General features: G+C 38.8%; 1 protein-coding gene across 3 annotated transcripts in view; it reads left to right on the forward strand.

Annotated features, from left to right (window-relative positions):
• The window catches only part of ELP2 (elongator acetyltransferase complex subunit 2), a 41,629-nt gene extending 21,865 nt beyond the window's left edge, over positions 1-19,764 (forward strand). Inside the window, exons 13-22 of one of the 3 annotated variants that reach the window (XM_076330186.1) lie at positions 2,909-3,097; positions 5,199-5,268; positions 7,605-7,700; positions 7,829-7,886; positions 13,606-13,678; positions 14,113-14,299; positions 15,927-16,048; positions 16,550-16,692; positions 17,224-17,337; positions 18,326-19,764. In XM_076330186.1, the coding sequence (XP_076186301.1) occupies positions 2,909-3,097; positions 5,199-5,268; positions 7,605-7,700; positions 7,829-7,886; positions 13,606-13,678; positions 14,113-14,299; positions 15,927-16,048; positions 16,550-16,692; positions 17,224-17,337; positions 18,326-18,482 (1,209 nt within the window). In that variant the 3' untranslated portion in view covers positions 18,483-19,764. The remainder of the gene's footprint in view (positions 1-2,908; positions 3,098-5,198; positions 5,269-7,604; positions 7,701-7,828; positions 7,887-13,605; positions 13,679-14,112; positions 14,300-15,926; positions 16,049-16,549; positions 16,693-17,223; positions 17,338-18,325) is intronic. The other 2 variants (XM_076330183.1, XM_076330184.1) reach the window with 2 other exon arrangements.
• Positions 19,765-24,594: the final 4,830 nt, after the last annotated feature.

Here is a 24,594-nt window from a genome sequence, read left to right on the forward strand (position 1 = left end):
TTTCCCCAGGCCATGATCTGTTCAAAACTGCTTGTGTAAATGCTTGGTTTGGTCGTTCAGTATGTGCTGTTTCCACTTTAAAAATACTAGTGGCAGGGTTTTAGCAATCACATAGCAGGACTGCTATTTAATCCTGAGTTCACCTCCGCGTTACCTTCAGCTAGTGTTCTCTCAGGGTCTTAAAAACCAGGCTCCGCAGTAATTCAGAGGGAGGAATATGTGGCTGATTCTAATAACCAGCTCTTGCCCTTGTTTAACACTTGGCTAAGCACTGCTGCAGGTAATCATAAAGAAACTCAACTTTGGTTGTGGTTTTTTTACAGAAGCTTAATCTAAGCAAAGTTCTCACTGTATTTTTTACACTATTTTGTTTATGACTGTTTTACTGGAATGATTATCTGAACTGCATGGGTACAATTGGTACCTGTGCAAGCAACTTTTCAGGAAGAATTATTCCTGAATAACTTTGTGTGTTCCAAAATAAGTCTAAATTTTGGTGTGGGAAACCCTGTCTAGGAATGTTTCTAGTTGTTTCTAGTTGTTCATGCATTTATTTGATGCATTTGCTTCATGCATCGTGTTGTAGGAAGGGCATCTCCAGTTTCCTTCCCTGCATTTTCCCCTGATTTCCAATCTGGAGGGTACAACAGCTCTGTGGAAGAGATAGTATGTTGGATTTGACATATGGAAGCAAAGTCTAGGACTAGCACAGATGTAAGTTGGCAGCATTCAAAAGAGTTGTCAATACCACATTCTCTGTGACCTGCTGGAGTACCACTCTTTATTGTGTATGCTGCTTGCTAAATTTTTATCCTGTTTTCTGAAAGAACTGAGCTTTGTATGATTTACCTGTACAGCTGTTCTTGCTGTCCCTGAAACTTTTGAATTAATTGATTTAGCAGAGTGATTGCAGACTTCATATCTAAGTTTGGTGTGAACTGAATTATTGTACTTCCCCCTCCTGTTCTGACACAGAGCCACCACCTGGCTAGTTCGACCAGGTGTAAATCCAAGTAGCATCAATGCTTGTTGCTACATGGGGTGTGGGAGAAAGCTGTAGTATCCTGTTGGTGGGGTGAGGTGGAGGGTTGAGGTAGAAATGGGTCATTTGTAGGAGTGTGTTCAGGACTTCTGAACCCTGAAAACCAGGTGTTTAGTTTTGCTGCTCATGAACTTAGATAACATAAGCTTTTAAAATGCCTTACTTTCTTTACCATCCTGAGTTTAGCATCTGAAAAATTACAGCAGGTGACATCTGATGTTTGTCTTAACAAGACACAATGGATGGTTCAGATATCTATGAAAAGTTAGTATTACAGCTCAATATTCACGTTACTCTCTATAAAAAGAGAACTAAGTGTTAAATGCAAATAATTATCCCTTCTCAAAATCTCAATTCTGATATTGTACTGGGCTCAAATATCAGAAATGAGGGATAATAATTAGCTTCAATTTGTCATGCAAATTTGCACCCTGATTTTTCTGGAGGAAGCTTATTGCATGACTTAGGCAGCCCTCTCTTTGTCTGTTTTGGGGTTTGGGTTTTTTGGTTTTTTCATTCCTGTTATGTGCTATGTTCTAAAGTATGCAAAGATGTACCTAGTAAAGGGAAAGAAGGGTTTATTGCACTGTTTGCTTGTTTTTGTTTGTGTTTTTGTTTTTTTTTTTTTAAGAATTAATGCTTTTTTCTCATTGGAAAATAATCAAGCTCTTGTGAAAACATGAGATTTTGTAGGATCTCTCAAATATCCCATTCAGGTTCTATCAGAAGCTTCGACATTCGAAACAGTTGAATTTTTAGTGTGATACATGCAGTTTACAGTCAACGTAATGCCTTTCCGTATGTTTGTATGATATCTAGTACAATGTAAATTCTGTCTTGGCTGCAATTTTCCAGGCATTGTAATACTGAAGTAGTCTAAGTTAATTCTAATTGGTTAAATTAATTCTAATTATGCTAGCTGTTAAGTCAAAAGTGCACACTATATTTTTTCCAGCTGAAGTATCAAGTACGAGTAGTAGCAAATGACACTTACTAAAAATCTTTTCATGAAAGTGTACTTACTAGAAAACAAAGTTGTTTTTTTAAGAATAAATTTTTTCGTGTGTAGAATAAATTAAATTTTTAGAAAAGCAATTTAAATAATTTAATATCTTTCGCTAATACTCTTTGCTTAGTGTGACTGTAAAACTAACTTATTTAATTTCTAGTCAGCTGTTAATTCTGGTTTTCTTGGATTAATACTTGAAGCGTGAATATGAATATTTCAGGAAACTAGAAAAAAATCAATACTTCAAATGAAAACACTTCTAAAATCATCAGGATTTTCCAGATGTTTTTCCTATAAGAAGCTATTTTGGTTTTGTCAGTTTTTTGCAAAGATTCTATTAAATGGTCTCACTAAAATTGAGTATTTGAAGAAAGGGGGGAAGTAGGAACCTGTAGCCTGCTGACAGCAGTGCTGCTGTGCTTTGTGCAAGACAGATGAAGGAAGCAAGGTAATTATTACTACCTTTCTTACATCTTTCAGAGCTACAGTTTTGAAAGTAGTAAGTAGTATACAATCCTCCTTTTGCTTAAGCAAATTATGTCCTATTCTTGACTGTCTAGCATAAAGAAGTTGCAGTTAAGTGCGGTGTGCCCTTAATAAGAAAGGTAAACAAATGCTTAAACATATCTGAGCAGGGACACAGTTTAGTAATTACAGGAATTGTTTGGTGGAAAAATAGGATTTAACTGATGTATGTGAACATACATCAGTTTTATGAAAGTCAGCAGAAGGTGGCTATTAACTTCCCTTTATGTTATTAAAGTCAGCAAGTAAAGTATTAGTACTTTTTTGGAACTCGGAATCTTGCTGCTTCTCTGGTTAAGAATTGTGTTTTAACTGCATGTCTGTTTGTTTAGGTAACCTGGCATGAAATTGCAAGGCCTCAAGTACATGGATATGACATGCGTTGTCTGGCGATGATCGGCCGGTTTCAGTTTGTGTCGGGAGCAGATGAAAAAGTGCTTCGAGTTTTTTGTGCTCCCAAGAATTTTATAGAAAATTTCAGTAACATCACTGGTATTCCAATGGAGAAGCTGCGCTCCCACGTAAGTGTGCCAAAGCAATGCTGAATGAACACAGCCCTCTTTCATGTAAATAAAATTAATGCTTTAGGAAATGTCAAATTGCCTTAAACTCCATAAAAATTCTTTTAATGGTTCTGAAACCTTAACCTTGTTTTTCCTTTTCCTTCTATTTGCTTCCCCGTGTGTTGTTTCATACGTATTTTCATGGTGTTGTCTTATAAAACGGGTTGTATTTGAAACTAAACAAGACCTAATGTCTGAAGATTGCAAAGAGTATGGGTAAATTTTAAATAAGTCAGACCAAGTAGTCTACTGTACACATTTGGTGATTTGAAAGCAAACAATAAAACTTGGGAATGTGCTTCTCCTTAATTTAAGGGTGTAGTAGTCTTGTCTAGATGTAATTATTGTTGTGTGGTTATGTGTTGTTGGCTTTTTTTAATTGTATGCTTGGAAATAGCGTAAAGCTTTCAGCACTGTTGTTAGTTGTTACATATAAATATTTATAAATATGTACTTGCTCATGCTTTATTTCCTCTTGGCATTGGAAATTTTCTTGAGGCCTTTACATTCCAGTTCTTAGTTGCCGATAAGTATACTTTCCTACTTTGTGGAGAGACAAGACTGCAGGGTTGCCATCCTTTGTTTGTTCCCCATTCGCTTTAAGATCTAATTCTGTTTTTCTCTGCATTTTGTAGAGCAGACCTCATTCAGGATAGTTGCCCCTCTGTACAGTGCCTTGCATGCTCTTTGCATTTCGGGCTCAAAAGTGGTGATGTCTGTGCAGCTTCTCAAAGATGGATTAGCCTTTCCATTTCATTTAACAATTGAAACATCTGGGAGAGAAATCTATTCTTTTTTGATAGCAAGGAGTTACATAAGTAGCTGTTTAGCGCTTTAATTCTGTAAGACTTTGTAAGCATTTGCGTTAATGACATTGTGCAAATAACATTGTGCTTTTATAATGCTGACAGATGTCATTATTTTACTTTTATGTAGACTTTCCTTATCAGCTCTTCCTCTGAGTGCTATTTTTTGATTCATGATATCACAAAGTGTTTCACATGGGCTTTGTTTAGAGAGGAAGGCTTTACAAGCTCTAATGATACAGCTACTCTTAAATAGCTTTATTGAAATTGTTTTCTATGAATGATTTTTTTCATTAAAGTGGGTAACCTTTTCTTAATTTAGTTCAAACGCTTTCCCAGAAAAAGTACTTAAAACCAAAAAAGCCAGCTTTATATTCAGAAAGGGTTGAATAGGATTATATTCAGTTCAAATCCATGGGATTGTATTATACTTTGGGTTGTAATGAAGAACCATTTTTGTTTTAGAGGCGTTAGACTGGTGTGTGTGTGTCTCATACGTTTTCTCATCAAATTATGAACATTTAAATAAATAACATAGTATTTTAAGCTGTCACCTAAATTATTAATCCAATTCTGTAAAACAGTCTTTCTTTGAACTTTTTCAGACACTGTAAGGAAGGGGTTTTACAGCTATTAAATCTAGTGTTTTTCCATCTCTGCACAAAGGGCCCCAAGTTCGCTTACCCTTTCTAAATTTTGGCTTTTTCCCCCCATGCCCTTATCTAAGTATTTTCTGTCTGATGATTTGTCTTTCCTCTGTGCCGCTCTAAACAGCTGCGGACTCCAGCCCCATCTCTGTGCCACATGCTGGGTTGTGTTTGAAGTTGTGGGCACAGGCACTCACCTTCTGTCCCCTTTTCCAAAATGCTGCTTTATTATTTCACCTCAGAACAGACTATTTCCCAGTCCTATTGTGTTAAAAACAGCAGTGCTCTCAGTTGATTAATTATCATGTATATCCTAGAATAAATAAGATTGTGGAAGAAAACCTGTAATTAGAGATGAAGATGCATGCTTTACAGCAAAACCCTTGAGCTGAGGCCTTAGAAAAGCTTTTTTTTTTCCTGGCAGAGTTTGGTCTTCATTTTGTCCAGGGTATGTTCTGGATGAGTTCGGAGTTTTTCAAAGTGTCCCCCTTCACTTCTCTAGAAAAGTCTCTTTTTATCACAGGGATTCCTTAAACTGTGGCCTTTGAAATCTGAACCTACATGACAATCTGTGTGTAACCTTTCTTTTTTTTTTTTTTAATTCAGCAATCATGTGATCTTCCAGAAGGTGCAACTGTGCCAGCTTTGGGATTATCCAATAAAGCTGTTTTTGAAGGTACAGCTAATGAGAAATACTGGTGATGGTGCTTCATGTGGAAACTTTTTTTTTTTAAATGATTGTTTTAGCATACCTCTTTTTGTTAGGGCTGTCATTGTAAGCTTGACTGCAAGTTTAGAATCTAGAAATAAAATTGTGCAGTGTTTATTTCTCTGGTAGCACCTGAATATGGTGCTTAAAAATTAAAAAAAAAAAAAGCACTAGTGAGAATCTTTCCTCCCTTTCTCTGCCCTTGGTTTGTCCCCGAAACATCCCCTAATGTCTTGTGCAAACCTCAAATGCTCTTTCCCTGCCTCCTATACTGTGTCCCACACCCCTGTAGGAAGTAACCCCACTCGGTCTGCGCAGTGCTCCCAAGAGCCTCTCCTGTTGACTGATCTTGATGAGTTTCACACGGATGCAGGGGCTCATTGCTCTCTTGTGATGGGTCTGGGAGTAGCCAGGGCAGGATATTATTTGAATTCCCCCACCTGCCGTTGTTCCTGTTTCCTCCATGCTCACTACCCGTGCCTCCTCTCTCCCCACCTCCCCCCCAATCCCCCACCCCTGAGAAGGGTGATGACTTTTAGACAAAAATTAATATTGAATAGCGTACTGTGAAAACTAGGTTCAGAGTTGTTAAAGCGGAACTACCTGTTGCTACTTGCGGTTTCTCTGTAAAATACCTTGACCTCCGAAGCTGTATTCTGGAGTCCTTTTCGCACTCTCCTCAAATGTTAGCATCCTTGTAGAGGCTTATAGAAGTAATGTGACTGATCCTCCTCAAAGCATCATTTTCTGTTCCAAGGAAAATAGCCATAAACCTCCTCCAGGTGAATGATGTTTTGTGAAAGTATTTGGGAGGAAGAATTAGTTAGCCAACAGTAACTGATATTCTGTCGGTAAAGGCTGGTGAGGCACCAGATGAATTTCTTGGAGAGGTGGTGGGGGTTGCATTGTAGGGGAACAAGGAAGGAGGGACAAACATCCGTCTAGAATGATAAAAATAACTGAGTAGGGTCTTGAGACCAGGGATGGGACTGGTAATCTGGTGTTTAATAAAGTCTCTGGTAAAAATCACTTGCACTGTAATCTACAAATTAGGTCAGACCTGTTTTTTCTCTGCTTAAAGCTTTATCAGAAGGTGTGAATTAAAAAAGGAAGCATTTTAATAAGCTTTGTCTCCAAGGTCTCCAATGGCAATACAGCTAAATTTTCCTAAATCTTCTGTGAGAGAAAAGTAGCTTTGTTGTACTTGAAGTAACTCGTAAAATGTGTTTTGGCAAAAACTTTTTTCTGCTTTTTCATGAGTCCTTCCGCTGAGAGAGGGAACAAAACTTCCTTCTCCTAGAGTATTGTCACACAGAGAATAATTAATTTCCATTGATTTCATGTGGCACACCCAGAAGCAGCACTATGAGTAGAAAAGCTGTCAAATTTTCCTGCATTGACCACCATTGCCCACCCAATGCTGTCAGCACTGATGGCTTAGGTTAAAGCCCCACAGACCTCTCTTCTTGCTTACTCTGCAGAGGAATCTTCATGGTAAGCGATGATCAGATAGTGGTCTCAAATTAGGTAAATGTTGCTAATTTCATTTTCAAGGGGAGAGAAGACAGGATGAATGAGAAGATAGTCTTTTCTGTTCTGCTTTTTCTGTACCTGCTTTTTTAAACTGCTGTATTTGAAATGTACGTTTGGCAAAAAGTTAGATTCTGTCTGAAAGCAACTGTTCCCCATCTCTGTACCTTTTCTTCACCTTCAAAGTGAAGGACAGAGTTGAATTTTAACTTAAAATTAACTAAGTAATTTCAGTTACTTCTGGTACTTTAGCCTAAAGCTAAGGACTGAGCCCTTGGCAGTTTTGCTGAAGTTTCCAAATTGTATATACACTTCTGCAAGTATGGCTTTTCATTTCGGGGTCTACATTAAATTTAGGAATTCATCACTTGTATCTGAGATTTTTGCCTTAAACATTTTCAAATATAGAAGGAAAGATTTAACGTTGGGGAAGCACAGGTTCAGCTCCTGGTGACTGCTTCTTTCAGGTAAATCAAAGTCTCTTTAAGAATCTCTAAAAGAGACTGTGCTGATGGAGAGAAGTTAGTCTCAGAATGAAATTAGTCCAAAGGTTAGATTTTTTTTTTTTCCCCCCCCTCCTCCTCATTCTGATGTGCATTAGAATAACTAGATTCTACTAATCATATTTTTGTAACTCTGGAAGCAGAGGAACCTAATTTCAATTACTTATATTGTAAAAACAATAGATGTTTTTTACTTGTATAATAACTGCTCATATTTTCCCTCCTCTCAAGTATGTTCTCTCTAGCTAATGAAGTCCTTACTTTGAATAGGAGATATGGCTGTTCAACCAGCTGAGGATGAAGAAACATTTAATACCATTTCAAATCAGTATCCTGAGATTTATTTTCAACCCTTGATCCTTACAGGTATGAGATACAGGTATGAGATAGGAAATAGAGAATGAGGTTCACTGGATATAAACTTGAAGCATTATTTAGCTGATTTTTAGATTATTTAGTACCAACTTTGAATATGTTGTACAAATGTCTTTTAGAACCTCCCCCGGAGGATCACTTGCTGCAGAATACCTTGTGGCCTGAAATTCAGAAGTTGTAAGTTTTATTTTTCTTTTTTACTTAATTTAAAAAATTTCCAGAAAGCTATTGCAACATATTAATGTAGTCTGGTCTTGTAACTCTTCCTATTTTACTACCTGATTTGACTTTGTGTGCAATGTATTGCTTGTAAAATAAATAAATTATATGTATATAAAAATTAGGAAACAATGCAGAAAATGGCAGTTAGAACTGATGTGTCACAAAATTTTATTTCCCTAGTTGTTTCTGTACCAGTGAAATACATATGTTTTTTAGCACAAAGCGTTTCTTTTGAATTTGTAAAAATCAGACTTTCATTGTCCCTTTGGATGTTTGAGTTTTGAAGGTCTATTTAGGGCACCAATCCCTGTTTTTTTTCCTCCTTTTTGTTCCAAGAGAATAGTAAGGTCTCTGGTCTGCTCTATGAAACTGTGGCATGTTTTCATGGTCTTATCTGTGCTCTGGAATGTGATGGGCCTCTCTTTCCATGCTGCAGCCTTTGTTTATGTCTGTCTGCTCAGCACATCTGCTTAAAACCTTGCCTATACTGAAGGTCTCTCTGCCTAAGGAGTTTTCTGCTTCTTTCCGCTTCTGGCACAGACCTGCAGATCAAGTTTGTCTTTCTGGTATGGAAGTAAAGGCTGAGGCATCAAAGGAGGAGCTTCCCCCTTAAGCCTAACTGTCGTGGTTTAACCTCAGCCAACAACTGAGCACCACACAGCCGCTTGCTCACTCCCCACCCCCTGGTGGGATTGGGGAGAGAATCGGAAGAGTAAAAGTGAGAAAACTCATGGGTTGAGATAAAAACAGTTTAATAATTGAAATAAAATAAAATAATAATAATAATATACAAAGCAAGTGATGCACAGTGCAGTTGCTCACCACCCACCAACCGATGCCCAGCCAGTCCCCGAGCAGCGGCCCTCCCCAGCCAGCTTTCCCCAGTTTATGTACTGAGCATGACGTCACATGGTATGGAATATCCCTGTGGCCAGTTTGGGTCAGCTGTCCTGGCTGTGCCCCCTCCCAGCTTCTTGTGCACCTCCAGCCTTCTCAGTCAGTAGAGCATGGGGAGCTGAGAAGTCCTTGACTAGTGTAAGCACTACTTGGCAACAACTAAAACATTGGTGTGTTATCGACATTGTTCTCATCCTAGATCCAAAACACAGCACTGTACCAGCTACTGGGAAGGAAATTAGCTCTATCCCTGCCGAAACCAGGACACTGTAACAGAGTTGTAAGATGCAATAGATGGAAGCAGCAGCCAAAATAGGATGTGCCTAGTTGTAGAGGAAAGGCTGTGGATGTGGTCTACCTGGACTTCAGTAAGGCCTTTGACACTGTCTCCCACAGCAGTCTCCTAGAGAAGCTGGCGGCTCACGGCTTAGACAGGTGGACTCTGCGCTGGGTGAAAAACTGGCTGGATGGCCGGGCCCAGAGAGTTGTGGTGAATGGAGTTAAATCCAGTTGGCGGCCGGTCACGAGCGGTGTTCCCCAGGGCTCGGTTTTGGGGCCGGTCTTGTTCAATATCTTTATCAATGATCTGCATGAGGGGATCGAGTGCACCCTCAGTAAGTTTGCAGACGACACCAAGTTGGGCGGGAGTGTTGATCTGCTCGAGGGTAGGAAGGCTCTGCAGAGGGACCTGGACAGGCTGGATCGATGGGCCGAGGCCAATTGTATGAGATTCAACAAGGCCAAGTGCCGGGTCCTGCACTTTGGCCACAACAACCCCATGCAGGGCTACAGGCTTGGGGAAGAGTGGCTGGAAAGCTGCCTGTCGGAAAAGGACGTGGGGGTGCTGGTCGACAGCCGGCTGAACATGAGCCGGCAGTGTGCCCAGGCGGCCAAGAAGGCCAATGGCATCCTGGCCTGTATCAGAAATAGTGTGGCCAGCAGGAGTAGGGAAGTGATCGTGCCCCTGTACTCGGCACTGGTGAGGCCGCACCTCGAATACTGTGTTCAGTTTTGGGCCCCTCACTACAAGAAGGACATTGAGGTGCTGGAGCGTGTCCAGAGAAGGGCAACGAGGCTGGTGAGGGGTCTGGAGAACAAGTCTTCTGAGGAGCGGCTGAGGGAACTGGGGTTGTTTAGCCTGGAGAAGAGGAGGCTGAGGGGAGACCTCATCGCTCTCTACAACTACCTGAAAGGAGGTTGTAGCGAGGTGGGTGTCGGTCTCTTCTCCCAAGTAACAAGTGATAGGACAAGAGGAAATGGCCTCAAGTTGCGCCGGGGAGGTTTAGATTGGATGTGAGGAAAAATTTCTTTCCTGAAAGAGTGGTGAAACATTGGAACAGGCTGCCCAGGGAAGTGGTTGAGTCCCCATCCCTGGAGGTATTTAAAAGACGCGTAGATGAGGCGCTTAGGGACATGGTTTAGTGGGTGGTGGTGTTGGGTTGACGGTTGGACTCGATGATCTTAGAGGTCTTTTCCAACCTCAATGATTCTATGATTCTATGAATGTTGAGTAAGATGGTTACAAACCCAGTTTGATTATTGAATGCTGATAGAGTGTGTTATGGATTGCAAAGGTAATAGGGTTACGTGGTCATGACAGTAATTGTTTTGAGGTTACAGAGTTTTAGAATTCTTCAGCTGTGTTTTGTTCCTTCTTTTCTGAGATTCACAACAATTTGCGAATGAAGGCTGTCACCTTTTTTATTCCCTAAGAGCCACGGTAACATTAGGCTACACTTTCACAGTCTTCAAAGTTTTAGTATCAATCTTCAAAGTATAGCACAAAGAAATGAATCGTCTCAAGCTCTTATGGGTTTATTTATCTGAATTTCCTGAAAGAGTGTTCTTGGGCAGGAACAAGAAGAATGTTGAGCTTTTGCTGATGATTACAGCTACCTTTATATGTTACCAGTTTTTCTGACTTCAGTTGGGGGGCAGGAAATAAAAAGCTTTGGGAAAACAGTTTGTAGGTTGCTTTCATTTGACTGAGTGGGAGGTTTTGTGGGAGCTCATCTTTACCTTCAGCCGGGCAGTTAATCTTCTTTGAATGCGTTTAAGCTCTTTTACAGTGTTTGTACGCAAAAGTGCTTCTAGGAGGGAAGCTGGTGGATGTTAGACCATATCTGCACATTTTGTAATTTCTAACTGTTACGTTAACTGCTTCTCCTGTGCATGCCATGGCCGCTAATGCACCCACTCACATAAGTAGTTCGATGAGGGATCTTTAAGTAGTGAAAAGGAGCCAAGGCCAAAATTTTTCTTCATTTGCCTTTGACATTTCTCAAAGTCTAGTGAGACATTAATTTTTGATATTCTGCTACAGGAGTACTGCCTACCAGCTTTTATATCCTGCATTCATTAAAATAACTGCAGTTTATGATGGTCTTCAGGTGACTTATCTGAGCAATTTTTTCTGTTTTTAGAGACACTGCTAACGATAGGGATTCTTTTATGCAAGGGCAACAAGATGTAAAGCATTCATAGACTTTCAAGTTATTTTGCTCAGGATAATCTTGAAGGAAGTAACATGAAATCACATAATGCAGAAATCGCATAATGTAGATTTCAAGTTGCCATAGCAGCAGAAAAACAGTGTGAGGAACTGACTTGCTAAAATAGCTTGTTTGTCATTGACATTTGTGTATTCCCAGCTCTAACTTGACACCAAATTTTGAAGGATTAGTGTTGGGTTTTGAAAACTGTTCGCTTGAGTAGGTTTTAGTATGAGGAACTTGCTGAATTTTTTACATAATCTGATAACTTTAAAATAAAAATATGATAAATCCTGTGAGAGTATGCTAATCTTTATCCTCTTGGAAAATTACCATAGAGAGTTTATATGCAGCAGGCTAAGATTAAAGCCTGAGTGTTGACATAAATATATATGTTTATATGTGTGTACATTTTATGTAATACACTTGGAAGCCTTGAGAGATCCTTTTTGACACTAGAAAATTACTGTAATCATTTGTCTGGACGCTTTGAAAGTCCAGTCAGTTTACCTGTGTATAAAAAAATGCTATGAATTGCACATTGCTAAGGCAAAATTGCTTGTGGTTGAAAATGTCATTTCATTATTCATTCATGCAGTTGCTTTTCTCCATTGTGAACCTTTTTTTGGTGTTGTACTACATAGTGAAGGGATCAGATTGCGTGTATGGGGGCAGGGGAAGGGGTTGTACTGGAGCTTCTATACTTGCAAGGCTCATACACTCTTGTAAACAGCATCTCCTATTGCCACTAACTTTATTCTCTTTACTGGAGACAGCACTGGGCTGTATAGGCTGTCGGTCTGACCAATGATAGTCCTGCTCATGTGACTTTGCAAAAGATGGTATTCTAGGTTTTATTTTAATTTAAAGAGAAAGAGTACATTTTAATGCTTCTATTTAGCAAGAACAAAGTTGCTTGCAGAAGCTCAAAATGCTTCTGTCAAGTGCTCTTCAATACTACATTTAGGAGATAAAACCAAAGTAACCGAGGACTTGTTTCACAGATTGTTCCACAGGTTATTTTTCCTTCATTGAATTTCAGCAAATTTATACTTTCAATGGAATAAATACTTTTCAGTTTTAGAAACTTGACTTTCAATGGTTTTCACTACAAAATAGTCTCCAGGAATGTGCTTTAAAAGTAGGCATTATGATAAAACTCCTGCTGGTGGCAGAGTAAGGGGAAGACACGCAGTAATACCTTTCTCATTATAAGACACAATCAAATTTGCAAATTAACATTCCAATTTAGCGCAGCCACCAGTCCCTCTCCCCTCTGAAGGTCCAGGCACAGTTACTCTTCGCGAAAAGGCAGTGCATCCCCAATCTTCAGACATGAGTGTGGGAGTCTGTCTATGGGATATGCCCAGCAGCGACTCTTCTGGACTCCGTTCAACAGATACAGATGATAATTTGTCATTTAAGCAGATGGCTGTTTTGGCTGCAAGTGAAATCCCATGAACATCAATCCCGTATAAGAACTTCTTTGCAACACTGCTGACCAAAGGAGTTTATTAAGAGAACTGCCCATCTCTTCAGAGCTAGGAATCAAAGGAAACCCCCCCGCAACTGGTATTTAGCTTGTATTTGTCCACTGTGCATAGATTGCATCTCCAGTTTTACTCTACTTCCAGTCCGTTTTGTGACTGATTTTAATTTGTGTTAGTCTGTGTTGCATTTCTCCTTATTAGTTAAATCCCAGTCCAGATATGTGAGCTTGAATTCCAGCAGAACTCATGCAAAGACTAATTAAAAATGTATTTCTGGAGGAAGCTAGAAGTTTTGGATTTTTTACAGTGTTGTTTTCCTTTTCTGACATGATTCTTGTCCTCTAGTTCAGAAATCTTCTTTCAGTATTTCACAGAACAGGCATCCTTTGGCTGGGTGTTTGTGGTGTATTTCTTTGGTGATCTTCAAATATGAGGCTTCTGATTTTTATTGGTAGTGTTAAAATGGCTTTACAAGAAAATAATACGTTAAATGCTGCTTTAGTCTGCTTTGTTAATCATTAGCGTAGCTTCTGCAATGCTGATGCTTTAGGACCGTGGAATGGGATGGAGAGATTGTTCTAGTCAGTTCCTAAATGTGGAAGAATTTATGCAGATGTTTATATTGAACGCTGAACATTATTAGGAATTACTTGGTATGTAATACTGAAACAGTGGTGAGAAGTTCCTGGCAGGTGCCTTTCATTTTTGCAAAGGGATTTAAATTAACATAAGAACCTTGATACATACTGCAAAAATGACTGTGATGTGTTAAATATCTTTTCACATTTATTTTAGATACGGACATGGATATGAAATTTTTTGTGTTGCTTGCAATAATTCAAACACTGTAATTGCCTCAGCATGTAAGGTAAGAAAGGATTCTAGCACCATCTAGTGAAAAGTGCCACCAGATTTCTAGGGCTGACGGAGCAGGAGTCAGAATTCAGTTTGGGCTGAATTCTGTTCTTTCACTTAAATGTGAAAGATTTTGTATAGATGACAGTTGCCTTGCAAAGGTGGGAGTGAATGCAGATAAGCTATTATTCATAAATTATATATGATTCATTTGAAGATATTAGTAAGATAAATTCTAACAAATATAGTTATAAAACATTTTCTTACTGATACGTTGTCAGCATGAGTAGAAAGTAGTGAAACAATCTTTAAAATTCCCGGAGGAAAGCTGATTCTATCTTGATTGCAAGCCTTATAACAAGCCCCTTAACATCTTAGTATTTTGAAACGTGTGACTTTTATATTTACTTCCAGTAATTCTCACTGATATTTTTTCCATCAATACAGGCTTCCAAAAAAGAACATGCAGCAATTATTTTGTGGAGCACTACTTCTTGGAAGAAACTGCAGAGTTTGTCATTTCACAATCTGACTGTTACTCAACTGGCATTTTCTCCTAATGACAAATTTTTATTAGCAGTTTCTAGAGACAGGAATTGGTCACTGTGGAGGAAACAAGACTCATCAGAGTCAGGTAAGATGTGTAAAGTGGATATACACATTTGAAGACTTTGTGGTTTGTTCGATATTTTTGGCTTCAAAATATTTGAAAGAGAATTGGTAAAAATATTTTAATGGCCATTTTCCTTAAAACGTTTAAGAATTAATAGTGCTGTAGGCTCCTGTGGCTTTAAGAAGTGTAATAAATGGTGTATAGGAAAGCTAGAAAGGGAATTAAAATGCGGAGAAGAATATAATCAGGCCTTAAATGCTGTTTGATTGATGGATGTAATGAAGTCTGCTATTTGTCCTCCTGCTTTCTGCTTGTGATTGTGTGTTTCAGATTTACTGAAATCGAGTATACATGCTGGAGCGTAATGCCTGAACGTCAAACTGGTATTCTATCAAGGAAAACCTTCATCTCAGTGATAGGTGCAGGCTAGGCTGGAAGGTTCATTGCTACACCCGTGTCCTGCACAGAGCTGCCTTGTCCCTGTTTGCAGGGCATGACACTCTGAGATTCTTGACAGGATTAATCTCTATCTTTGGTGTGGCTTTCTGATAATCCTACACAATTGATTAATTTGGCTAGGACTGGCTCTGTCTGGAAAAAGAGCTGATAGTGAAGATTCAGTTGACTTTCTCATTAAGACTTTGAGCCTTGCAAAATCATGAGGAGATTGCTGTTGAACCCTTTAATGGCTTCCTAGAACAGATGCTTGTGCTGAAAACCGTTTATCGTTGCACTGTTGGCTTAATAGCACATAAACACTACTGGGCTCTATAGAGTTTTCCTAGAGACTTGGCAGTGAGTTTTGGCCTCTTCAGGCAGTGTCCGATTGTATCCTGGCTTGAGATTTCTGTTCTGTTCAGACTTCTATTCTAAAGCTTGGCATATTGTCCACAATAGTTACACATTGCTTCAGGATAAGGAGTATGAATTCTCATCGGAAGTAAAGGAAATCTTCTTTTCATCTGTTCATCAATAGCTTTTCTGTCTACAAAGAACATCATTATCAGTGTAAAGCAAAACTGCTGGTATTGGCATCCTAAGAAGTGGTTATTCAAAGCCTGTGCTCCAAAATGACAGCCTTTTCTACTTAGGAAAATCATTCCCATTTACTCATCTGCTGATCAGATTTATTGCCTGATTGCATGCATGTTGAAATGGCAGCTTGTCTCTTTGGGAACAGATTAATCTTTACGATTAGATCATTATGATTTGAGCTCTTGGGGCTTTACTGGTAAATAGGAACTGTAGTGAAATTATTGGGGATACGTGTACACATGGTAAACGCACTATACTAAAACTTTTGAAGTCAGTGTTCTTACGAAAAACTTGTATAGAAAGAACCTGAAGGTCTTATACTTCGACTTAAATTCTTCTGAAACAGGTATGTGTGTAAAAGATCAAACTGTTCCTACTGTTTTAGTGCTATAAGGGCTGACTGATACGGTCTTGAACAGGTGCTAATTATCACTGTGGTAAGTGTTGGAAAAAAATATTTATGTGGTGCTAAGTATTCCCAGTTGCTTTAAAGATGAGTGGAACAATGTCCGAGTATTCCTGCAGTTCTTACATAGAGTAGGTAAGAGTAACAATTACTTTTAATATGTAGAGTAATTGAAGCAAGGGGTTTCCTCTATATGTTTTATTCCAGGACCAGTTTTCAGTTGCTGTGCACACACAGACAAAAATACAGCTGTTCACAGTCGAATCATTTGGTCTTGTGATTGGACACCAGATAGCAAGTATTTTGTTACTGGCAGTCGGGACAAAAAGGTAATTAATACAAAAGGAATTTGAAAACTCCGGAATTATTTTAAATGTATTTTAGATTAGCAAATGCAGTGTTCTAATGAACACATATTCTATAAATACACAAAAAGCTTATTGTGTGTATTACCACAGAAACCAGTGAGACTTTTGTATGCTAAATAAAGTGTTTGAATATGTATGTACGAGACTGTGGTCTGCCAGTTGGACTTCCTCCCTTTTTTCATGCAGTAAGACAAGCATATGTCACATAACTCTTATGGGCCTCTTAAGTTTTGCTTTAACTTTCATAACAGAATCTGTTTTTGTTGTCAGTATCTTTAATGAAATCAGACAGACTGTCTAAAAAGTCGAATCTTTGTAGATAGACATTTTTTACTATTTTAGGGGTCATCCACTTTGTTCTGTGCCCTGGGAGTATTTTAACTAAGTTATTCCTTATGTTTTTGTAAATGCATTTACAAAAAGATTAAAGTGAAAATTCCTAGCTGATTCTCTTTCTTACAGGTCATTGTCTGGGGCCAGTGCGATTTATCTGTTACTACTGAAGGGAATATGTTGGATTCAGTCAAGCCTTGTTCAACAGTACTGGATGCCGGGGACTCTGTTACTGCTGTTAGTATCAACCATGTGCTTACTCCTGATGGAAGGTATTGCTAGTTTTCTGTAATGCTGTTTTGTGTTTAATTTGAAATCAGTATTTTTTTTTCCCCTTTAGGAGCTCTTTAGCCACAGAAAACTGACGAAGATCTACCTGTCAAATATTTTGATCATTCTTTGAACTGAATTAACTCTCCTTTTTTATTTCCTAGCCTTCTTTTCAGGTGTATGGTGACTTCTCCAAACGGTGTAAACAGGAAAAAAAAAAAAAAGAGGGGAGGGAGGCACTAATGCACCTGAAACACATTCATTCTTCCAACAATATTGACTGGTCTGATGCTGTAATAAGCTCCTTATTTTTTTCCTAACCGAATAGATTTTGCAGGTTTCTTCTTTGCTCACGTTTTATGAAGAAGCTTTGAATTGAATTGCGACATTTTTTCATGAAAAAGTAAATACTGATTCGAAGGGCAAGGTGCAATGCAGTGTTTGGTAGTTCTTTCCAGTTTGCATTAGAGCCGGCTTCACTGCGCTGCCCACTGTAATCTCTTTCAGCACTAATGCAGTTGTTCTCTTGATAGATATATTGTTGCAGTAGGCTTAGAGAATGGGAAGATTATCTTGTACACATGGAAGCAGAGCGGGCAAGAAACGGCGCTAGCTGATTGGACCACGTGTGTTGAGATGGGTAACAGGTATGTCCTTTGAAGTAAGTTAGGAGCAAGGAAATATTATTCTTGAGACTGATAGTGCTGGAGTTCTGTTCTTATAATAAAAAATTATATGAAAATGGTTTATTTGTACATAAAAAATTGTTATCCTTTTAGGAAAAGGCTGATTCCTGAAAGTCTAAAGATGTCTTTTAGCAAAACCTGGAAATAAATCTAACTAACCAATAATTTTATTAAAGAAAACAACAAACCCCAATGAAAACCAAGGGAGGGGGGGTTAAACCCCCAAATACTTCATGCTATGCAAATGCTTTGAGAAGTATTACCCTTTGTTGGCCCCACTTAAAAAAACAAAACAAAAACCCAAAAGCTTTGTTACCTTTAGCCATAAAATAAGATGATAGAAAACACTGAAGAGGGGGGAAAAGAATCACTGTCTATATACATCAGCAGAACATTTTGGAGTGGATGAAAGAAAGTTTTCAAGAACAGCTTCTAGCAGAAACCAAAGGAATGACAAGCTGTATGTGGTGCTGGTGCAGTGACAGCTAGAGAAACTCTCTGTGGAGAGACTTTGAATGTTTCACTTGGAACACTCTCCTAGATTCTTCCTTCACATACTGGCATTGGTACCACCAGAAATGAAAGTTGATGGTGACTTTGGCCTGTGTGTGCTTGAAGTGAATTGGAAAGAGACACCAGGTAACAGGAAATTGCAGCCTAAAAGCCAGAAATCTGTCATATCTCAGTAACTGAGACACTAGACCTGCAGCTTAATGTGGTAAAACTTGAAATCAATAGCTGTTTAAATTATTGATGAGTGAGAGGATAAAATGTCATTACTGTTAATGGCCCTACTTATTTTAAGAACTTAATACCTGCTGGTTGTCACAAGTCAGTTTTTCCTCAGTTGGTAGTGTTAAAAGAAGAGTACTAATTATATAAATGTTGATGTTTACACTCTCATGCCCAACTGTGTTTGATATTTTGTATGGATTTCTTTTCGTTGCAGCCAAAGTCATGCTCTTGCTGTGAAACGTTTATGTTGGAGACATCATGTGGGCAGAGCTGGACATAATGATCAGAACAGCAGCGAGTGGTTGCAGCTTGCAAGTTGTGGAGCTGATCACTGTGTTAAGATATTCAATGTCAATAGATTTGCTCTTTAGCAAAGACAGCAGGCCTGTCTGCAAAGCAGATTCACAACATTTTATTTCAGTTTTAACCATTTTGATTGTTGAATTTTCTGTTTTCTGCTGTGGAAAGTGAAACATCCGACATGTAACTTATTAAAGCAACTTTTGTGGCAGTTTGAAATGTCAAATATTTTTCTAATTCTGCAGTTCCAGGAATATGAAGTATTTTATATGTTTTGGTTGGTGAATATCCTGGAACTGAGGGATGGGAGAAGAATAATGAGACAGCTTTGTTCACTGTGACTCCAGGGGTGGGTGGGAAGCTGCCAGTACTTGGGTTCTTCTGTGCTTGGGATTGTGAGTGCAGTACTGAATTGTTTTGAACTCCTTATTCCTATTAAACTCAACTATCAGTTGACCTGCCAGTGCTGACACTGCGTGTTTAAGCATGTGCGGTTAACCAGAGATCAGAGTTAAATACACAGCCTTCTCTGATTGCCTTCTGAATGTGTATTACGGCCTTGTCCAAGTCTTAGACCGCCTTACTTTAGAAGGAGTAGTTTGTGTCTGCATGCTTGGACAGGCCTGCTTGTTTCTTTTTCCTGTCTAGATTCCTCTCTCTTCTGCTGCACAGAGTGCTGGGCTCGTGCTTCTTGGTCATGTGGGGCTTAAAGCCTAACTCACAGACCACTTAAATCTTCTGGTGTCTCCTCTGTGTACCTGTGAGCCCTTTCTGAGCAGAGTGCTATAGAAAAGCCACCTCCTACTCTGCTTGAGGGCTATCTTCTACAGTTTGGGCTGGAAAAAGCTTACAAATATCAGTAGGCAGGAGCTGAAAGGTGGCAGCCGTTCCTTATACTGCTTTTGGACTCTTCTTGACTTTTGAGTGCTCCTTACCTACTCTGGTGAGAAGTTGAACCAGTTAACTTATTTGTCTGGTTGTCTTGTAATTTAAATAGAGTGATAGTAGACCTCAGCAGGTCCGTCTCCAATTCCAAAGTCTAATTAGAAATCAGTTAAATTTTGGGAGTGAAATTATTTTTGTTCCAGAACCACTTGCTACCCGAACTGGTAGTGCAGAAATAATTGGAATTGTGCTCAACTTTTTACTGTGTTGCATCTTTAGATAAAGAACAGTTCTTTCAGAGTGGGCCAAACTCTTTTTCAGAGTAATTATAGTTTATGTTTTAAAGGTTTTTACATTTTAGCTTTTTATTTTCAATTCTGTTTTTCAGCATTAAAAAAAATCATTCTTTAAAACGACTTATGGGAATAAAAACCTGACTTCTTAATAAAGATGTTTTGCTATGTTTTACTTGTAGTACCCCGTGCTTTCCTTACGTGTGTGCTTTAAGCATTTGAGTAGTGTATTTTACTTGTCTGTGAACTTTTAAACAGCCATAGACCGTATCCTGGCAAAAGGAAGACATAACTTATCACTCATGAGGCTTCAAAAAGTTGCCAAAAGTGGAAGTTTATTCTATGTCACAACTGTAATTGGTATCTTACCTGCAATTTGATGATTATACTGGATAATACTTTCCAATACTAGTACATCTTGCCTTGCAGCCCCTCTTGCCTGTAGGCAAGAGTGAAACGTCATATAGTCCCTCTTGTTTTGTGAAATGCTGTCATTAAATGAGCATCAGCTATTACATGATTTAGTAATCCATTCCATTACCCCTGGGATTTTTGTGACTCAATCACATTGAAGAATATACCTCATTGTTCCAAATTCAAATACATCAGATTAATCTGTTGATCTCCCAAGTCTAAATGTTTGTAATAGACACTTTATTTTCAATTAAGTTAGAGGTTGTCAAGAGACACTTCGACACATGATTAATATTTTTTATGTATGATGTTATCTTTGTTCACATATCACTTTACTATGCGTTTAGTGGGTGTGACTTTTACATATGCCTTTATCTTTTCAGTAAACCCACTAAAGTCTTTTCAAACCAGCATGTAAATCAGCATTGGGATGACAAGTCAGGTACTGATTTCATTATCTCAACTAATATCAGAAAAAATCAGTGTAATTTTAGCGATCATTTTGGGGGTAGCATTGGCTGCCTAATGAAGAACAGAGTTCTTTAAACAGCAAAATAGTACCCTTTGAGATTATTATAAGAGTCCCTAGAAAATTTGTTTTCTCTTTTGTTTGGTTTCTTTGTTGTAAAAAATGGAGAAAAGCAAGCATTTGCCAGACATTTACTATTTTAATTCTACTTCATTATTCTTGTTTTATAGGTTTGATTGAATATTGCTGGAATCCCAAAACCTGTCTTAATTAGGTTTTTATTTGAAAGAATCTACTGTTGTTTTTGTCCACTGAATGGCTATTGCTTTTATTACCTTCCATGTGCTTTTCTTTTGTATATACTTACTCAGAGAGACTATTTGTCATTAAAAATAGTGCATACATTCATGTACTATTTCATACATTAAAAAAAAAAAGTTACGGCTTCAGTCATATTTACGTGACTGACCTGACCGTAGTCCCGTTTACCTACCAAGATGTCTAACTGCTATATGCATCCATTTTTATTTCTGCATTTTCTTCTATGCTTCCCCAGTGCTCTGTCATTGCTGTTCTCTCTTGTGAAGTGCCATACCTCTTTCCATTCCTACCCATCCTTTTTTTTTTTTTTTTTCCTTTTTCCTAAAAACATGATTATTTTTCATGGCCTCCCTTAAATGAAAACTCTTAATTGCGCTCAGGTGTATTTTGGAAGATGGAGTTAGCCTCTATACTTTGCAAGTTGCTTGTATCACCCTCTTTATAGCAGGTAGTTCAATGTCATACAGTGAAAACAAAGTTGAGGTTAAGTGTAATCTTATTTATTTCTTCCCATTTATCTTCAAGACTACCAAATAAGCCCTGCCAACTCCAATCTTAGGAAGCTCCAACTCTTCACCACACAGCCTCTCCGATACTGCATTTGTTTTCCCATAACAATGTGATGCAAGATCACGTCCAATGGTCAGAGGTGAAAACTTGCTGTCTGGAGTCATGGTGGTCCCAGCTTTGCTCTTTCCTGCCGGTCCTAAGGTAAGGCATAAGGGCGCTATTCCAGTGGTGAAAGCCCAGAGGCAAATGGTACAGGTCAAAATGCACCTCTCTATAGCAGCCTAATCCTCCGCATGAATTTCTGACTCTAGTAGTGTTACATATTTCTGAGTTTCTGTCTTCATTTCTGTGACCGGCTTGGACAAGGGCAGCGTGTTTATTCTAAACCTCTGTGACCTAGCAGGATACAAAGCTGATGCAGCATCCCCTGTAAACTGAGGCTCTCCATAGTGCTATTTACACTTTACTGTCCAGTTTTTTTAACTAACCTTTGGATCCGAAGTGCTCAGAACTGGGTCTATGCGGGTTTAGAGAGCTGCGCTGCGTAGCGCTTCTGCAGCCCTCAAGTGCTACTTTCTGAAGTACCGTGGGCTGATTGACGTATGCGCTCGTGTACCTTACCGCTAAATAATAGCGTACATTTAATTAAATGTTGCCATAAGCACTGATGCAGATGAGGCCTTGTTTTCCACAGATTGGGGCTCTTTGCAGGTTGTAAGTTTTCATTAGTTTTCCTGTGAACAGTTACTTTTTACAGCTGTTATTTGTGGATTTTCATCTCCAGCATGTGAGTTCAAGGTGCAGCTTCTTGCCTAGACACTCATGGAATTTTTTTTCTTATATCTCAAGCCTATAAAATCTGTGGATTTTTACCTTTGAACACTACCTTTCAGACAGACCTGAGTTGAAGTGATCCAGCTGATTAAAATTACGCATAAGGATGTGTGTCCATGTGTGTAAACTGAGAAACAAGATCGGTGTACTTTTAAGAGACCAGGGTAAAAACTTAAAGCCAATTTACAAATACGCACCTAAAGCTCTGACAAAATGCCAACACTCACCTCATGTTTTGCCATTATGCAATTAATGCTTTAATTGTCTCTTTTTATGATGGTCTTTACCAATAGATGTAAAGCTTGCACGGCACCAAGAGAAAAACAACACAGAACATCTAGCTTTAAAACCGGTTTATTGCTTTGTCCATATGGTTGCTGTTGGAAAATATCACAATAGCGGTATCAGCTTTTATCCCAAAATCTCAATTCCAGGAAGCAAATTGCTTCCTACACTGCAGTTGGTGAGTAAGTTTCCAGATTTTTTTTTTTTCCAGTTTAAAATATGAGCTGTTGCATCTTTCTGCATCAACTATAGCCATAAATATATTTCAAAAGCCTGTAATCATCCCAGTCTGAATTTCGGTGGCATCTGCTTTCAAATACTACGCATTGTAGTGTTTATTCCCCCTCAAATTTTCATTGTAAAGTTAAATTGCTGCTTTATCTCCCCCTACCTGATTCAAAGGCAATGTAAACAAGCTGGTGCCATTAGCCTCTCCCAGGTGTCCCATTAACAACCACCTGGAAAGCGCACCACTAGAAAGGAGTGTGTCATGTTCTGCAGGGGGAAATCTCAATTCTGGCATCTTTACCTGGACAAAAAAAGTCCTTTTATCGCAGAGCAAAGATGTTTAAAGACTTCTTTAAACTTACAAATTAAAGAGTTACAGGAAGGTCAAGGAGAACGCAGTTTGTAGTTTCTCTGAGGCTTTTTCCTTTGTTTTAGTGAACATGCAAGAGCCCTTATGCATCTTCTGGTACTGAAAGTGAAGCTCTAGAATTATTTAAAGATCAAAACTTAAGACTTGAGACTAGTCAAGTAAGTAACTGAAAATGAAAATTATTTTTACTGATTATAAAACATTATGCACTAGAAGAAAGTGTAATAAACTGTAGTCCTCTGGACTAGTCTGAAATACTACTTTAAGAAATGTGTTGTTGGCAATGGACACGGTGCTCTGAAATTCTCTGCTCATTGTACAGTGCCATTGAAAATGGAGTTGAAAAAATTGATGGGGAAAAACTAAAGGTTTACAAAGAATATTCTAATACCTTGTGATATATTTGAAGTAAAGCCATCCCATCAATATTTTGGATACACACTATCGAAAATATTTTACTGGCATTATGCTGTTTTGTGGAGACCTCATGGCCGAGGATATGAACAAACTGTTTTATGTAGTCAGACTTAAAGGAGTAGGATTGTCTTGTCCTATTGGAGAGGCATCTCTGAAAAAGAAAGCAAGAAATGGCCTGGGTCTTGTTTATAATCTGAGTTCTATAACCAAAATCAAATGTTTACTGAGAGTATTCAAAGCCATCTTAAATGTCAGTCCAAAACGTAGGCATCCTCAAGTCCGTGTTGGACCAAAAAGGCAGGCTAACACCGACTTTAGTAGTGAGGGTGCTGTGGGGTGCACTGGGACCTGGAGGACAAAATGAGCTGCTTGTGTAAACTGGGAAGATGAGAGATGCTGACAGCCCCAGGAACACCTGCCTGGGCTCCACGTGGCAGGCTCTCTCAACACTGCTGCCAGCAGTGAGCTATCGATTGTGCCCATTTTTCAGTTATGAAATGGGAAAGAAGGAACAGGTTCCATGTTATGCTAAGCCTTAAAAAAAAAAAAAAAAGTATATTATTCTGCTGTCATCTGTCTTGTGGGCTGGGACTCCAGAAGTGACTAGAAGCTGGTGAAAATTTCAAGGAAGTCAATTATTGAGCGCTCAGCTATTGAAAACATCACTTTGGCAACTCTGAGTAATCTCTGTTTTCCCAAATATTTAACGGGAAGAGATGAGAATGCTCTGAGGCTCACTGCCGATTGCAGCTATTGCGGAGATGAGGGAAGAGGAGGAAACAGCTGTGTCCTCATTTAGACTCAAATCTCACTTTAAAGAAGAAGTGGCTGTTGCAAATAAGAAAACTTTAAAATAACTGAAATGGGCAGCAAAAATATTGCTTGCTCTGTTTTAAGGAGCATCTGGAGCTGTACAAAGGATGAGACAAAATCTCTGACAGTACAAAAATCCGAATTTGCCTTTAGTGCAGTAGGAAGCTGTTGGAGGTGGGAGTTGTTGAGCACAGTTTAGCAATGCTCTACTATTGCTATTTTACCAGCAGTACTTTTATCAGGATCTACAGTGGTAATTTTGAGGTGGCAGGGCAGCGTGTTTACCCCATGACTTTCCCAGCCCTTGACCCTCCAACCATTCCCACTTTTGCCCTGTGTACCGG

This window comes from Aptenodytes patagonicus, chromosome 2 (assembly GCF_965638725.1).
Source record: "Aptenodytes patagonicus chromosome 2, bAptPat1.pri.cur, whole genome shotgun sequence".
Taxonomy (NCBI): Eukaryota; Metazoa; Chordata; class Aves; order Sphenisciformes; family Spheniscidae; genus Aptenodytes; species Aptenodytes patagonicus.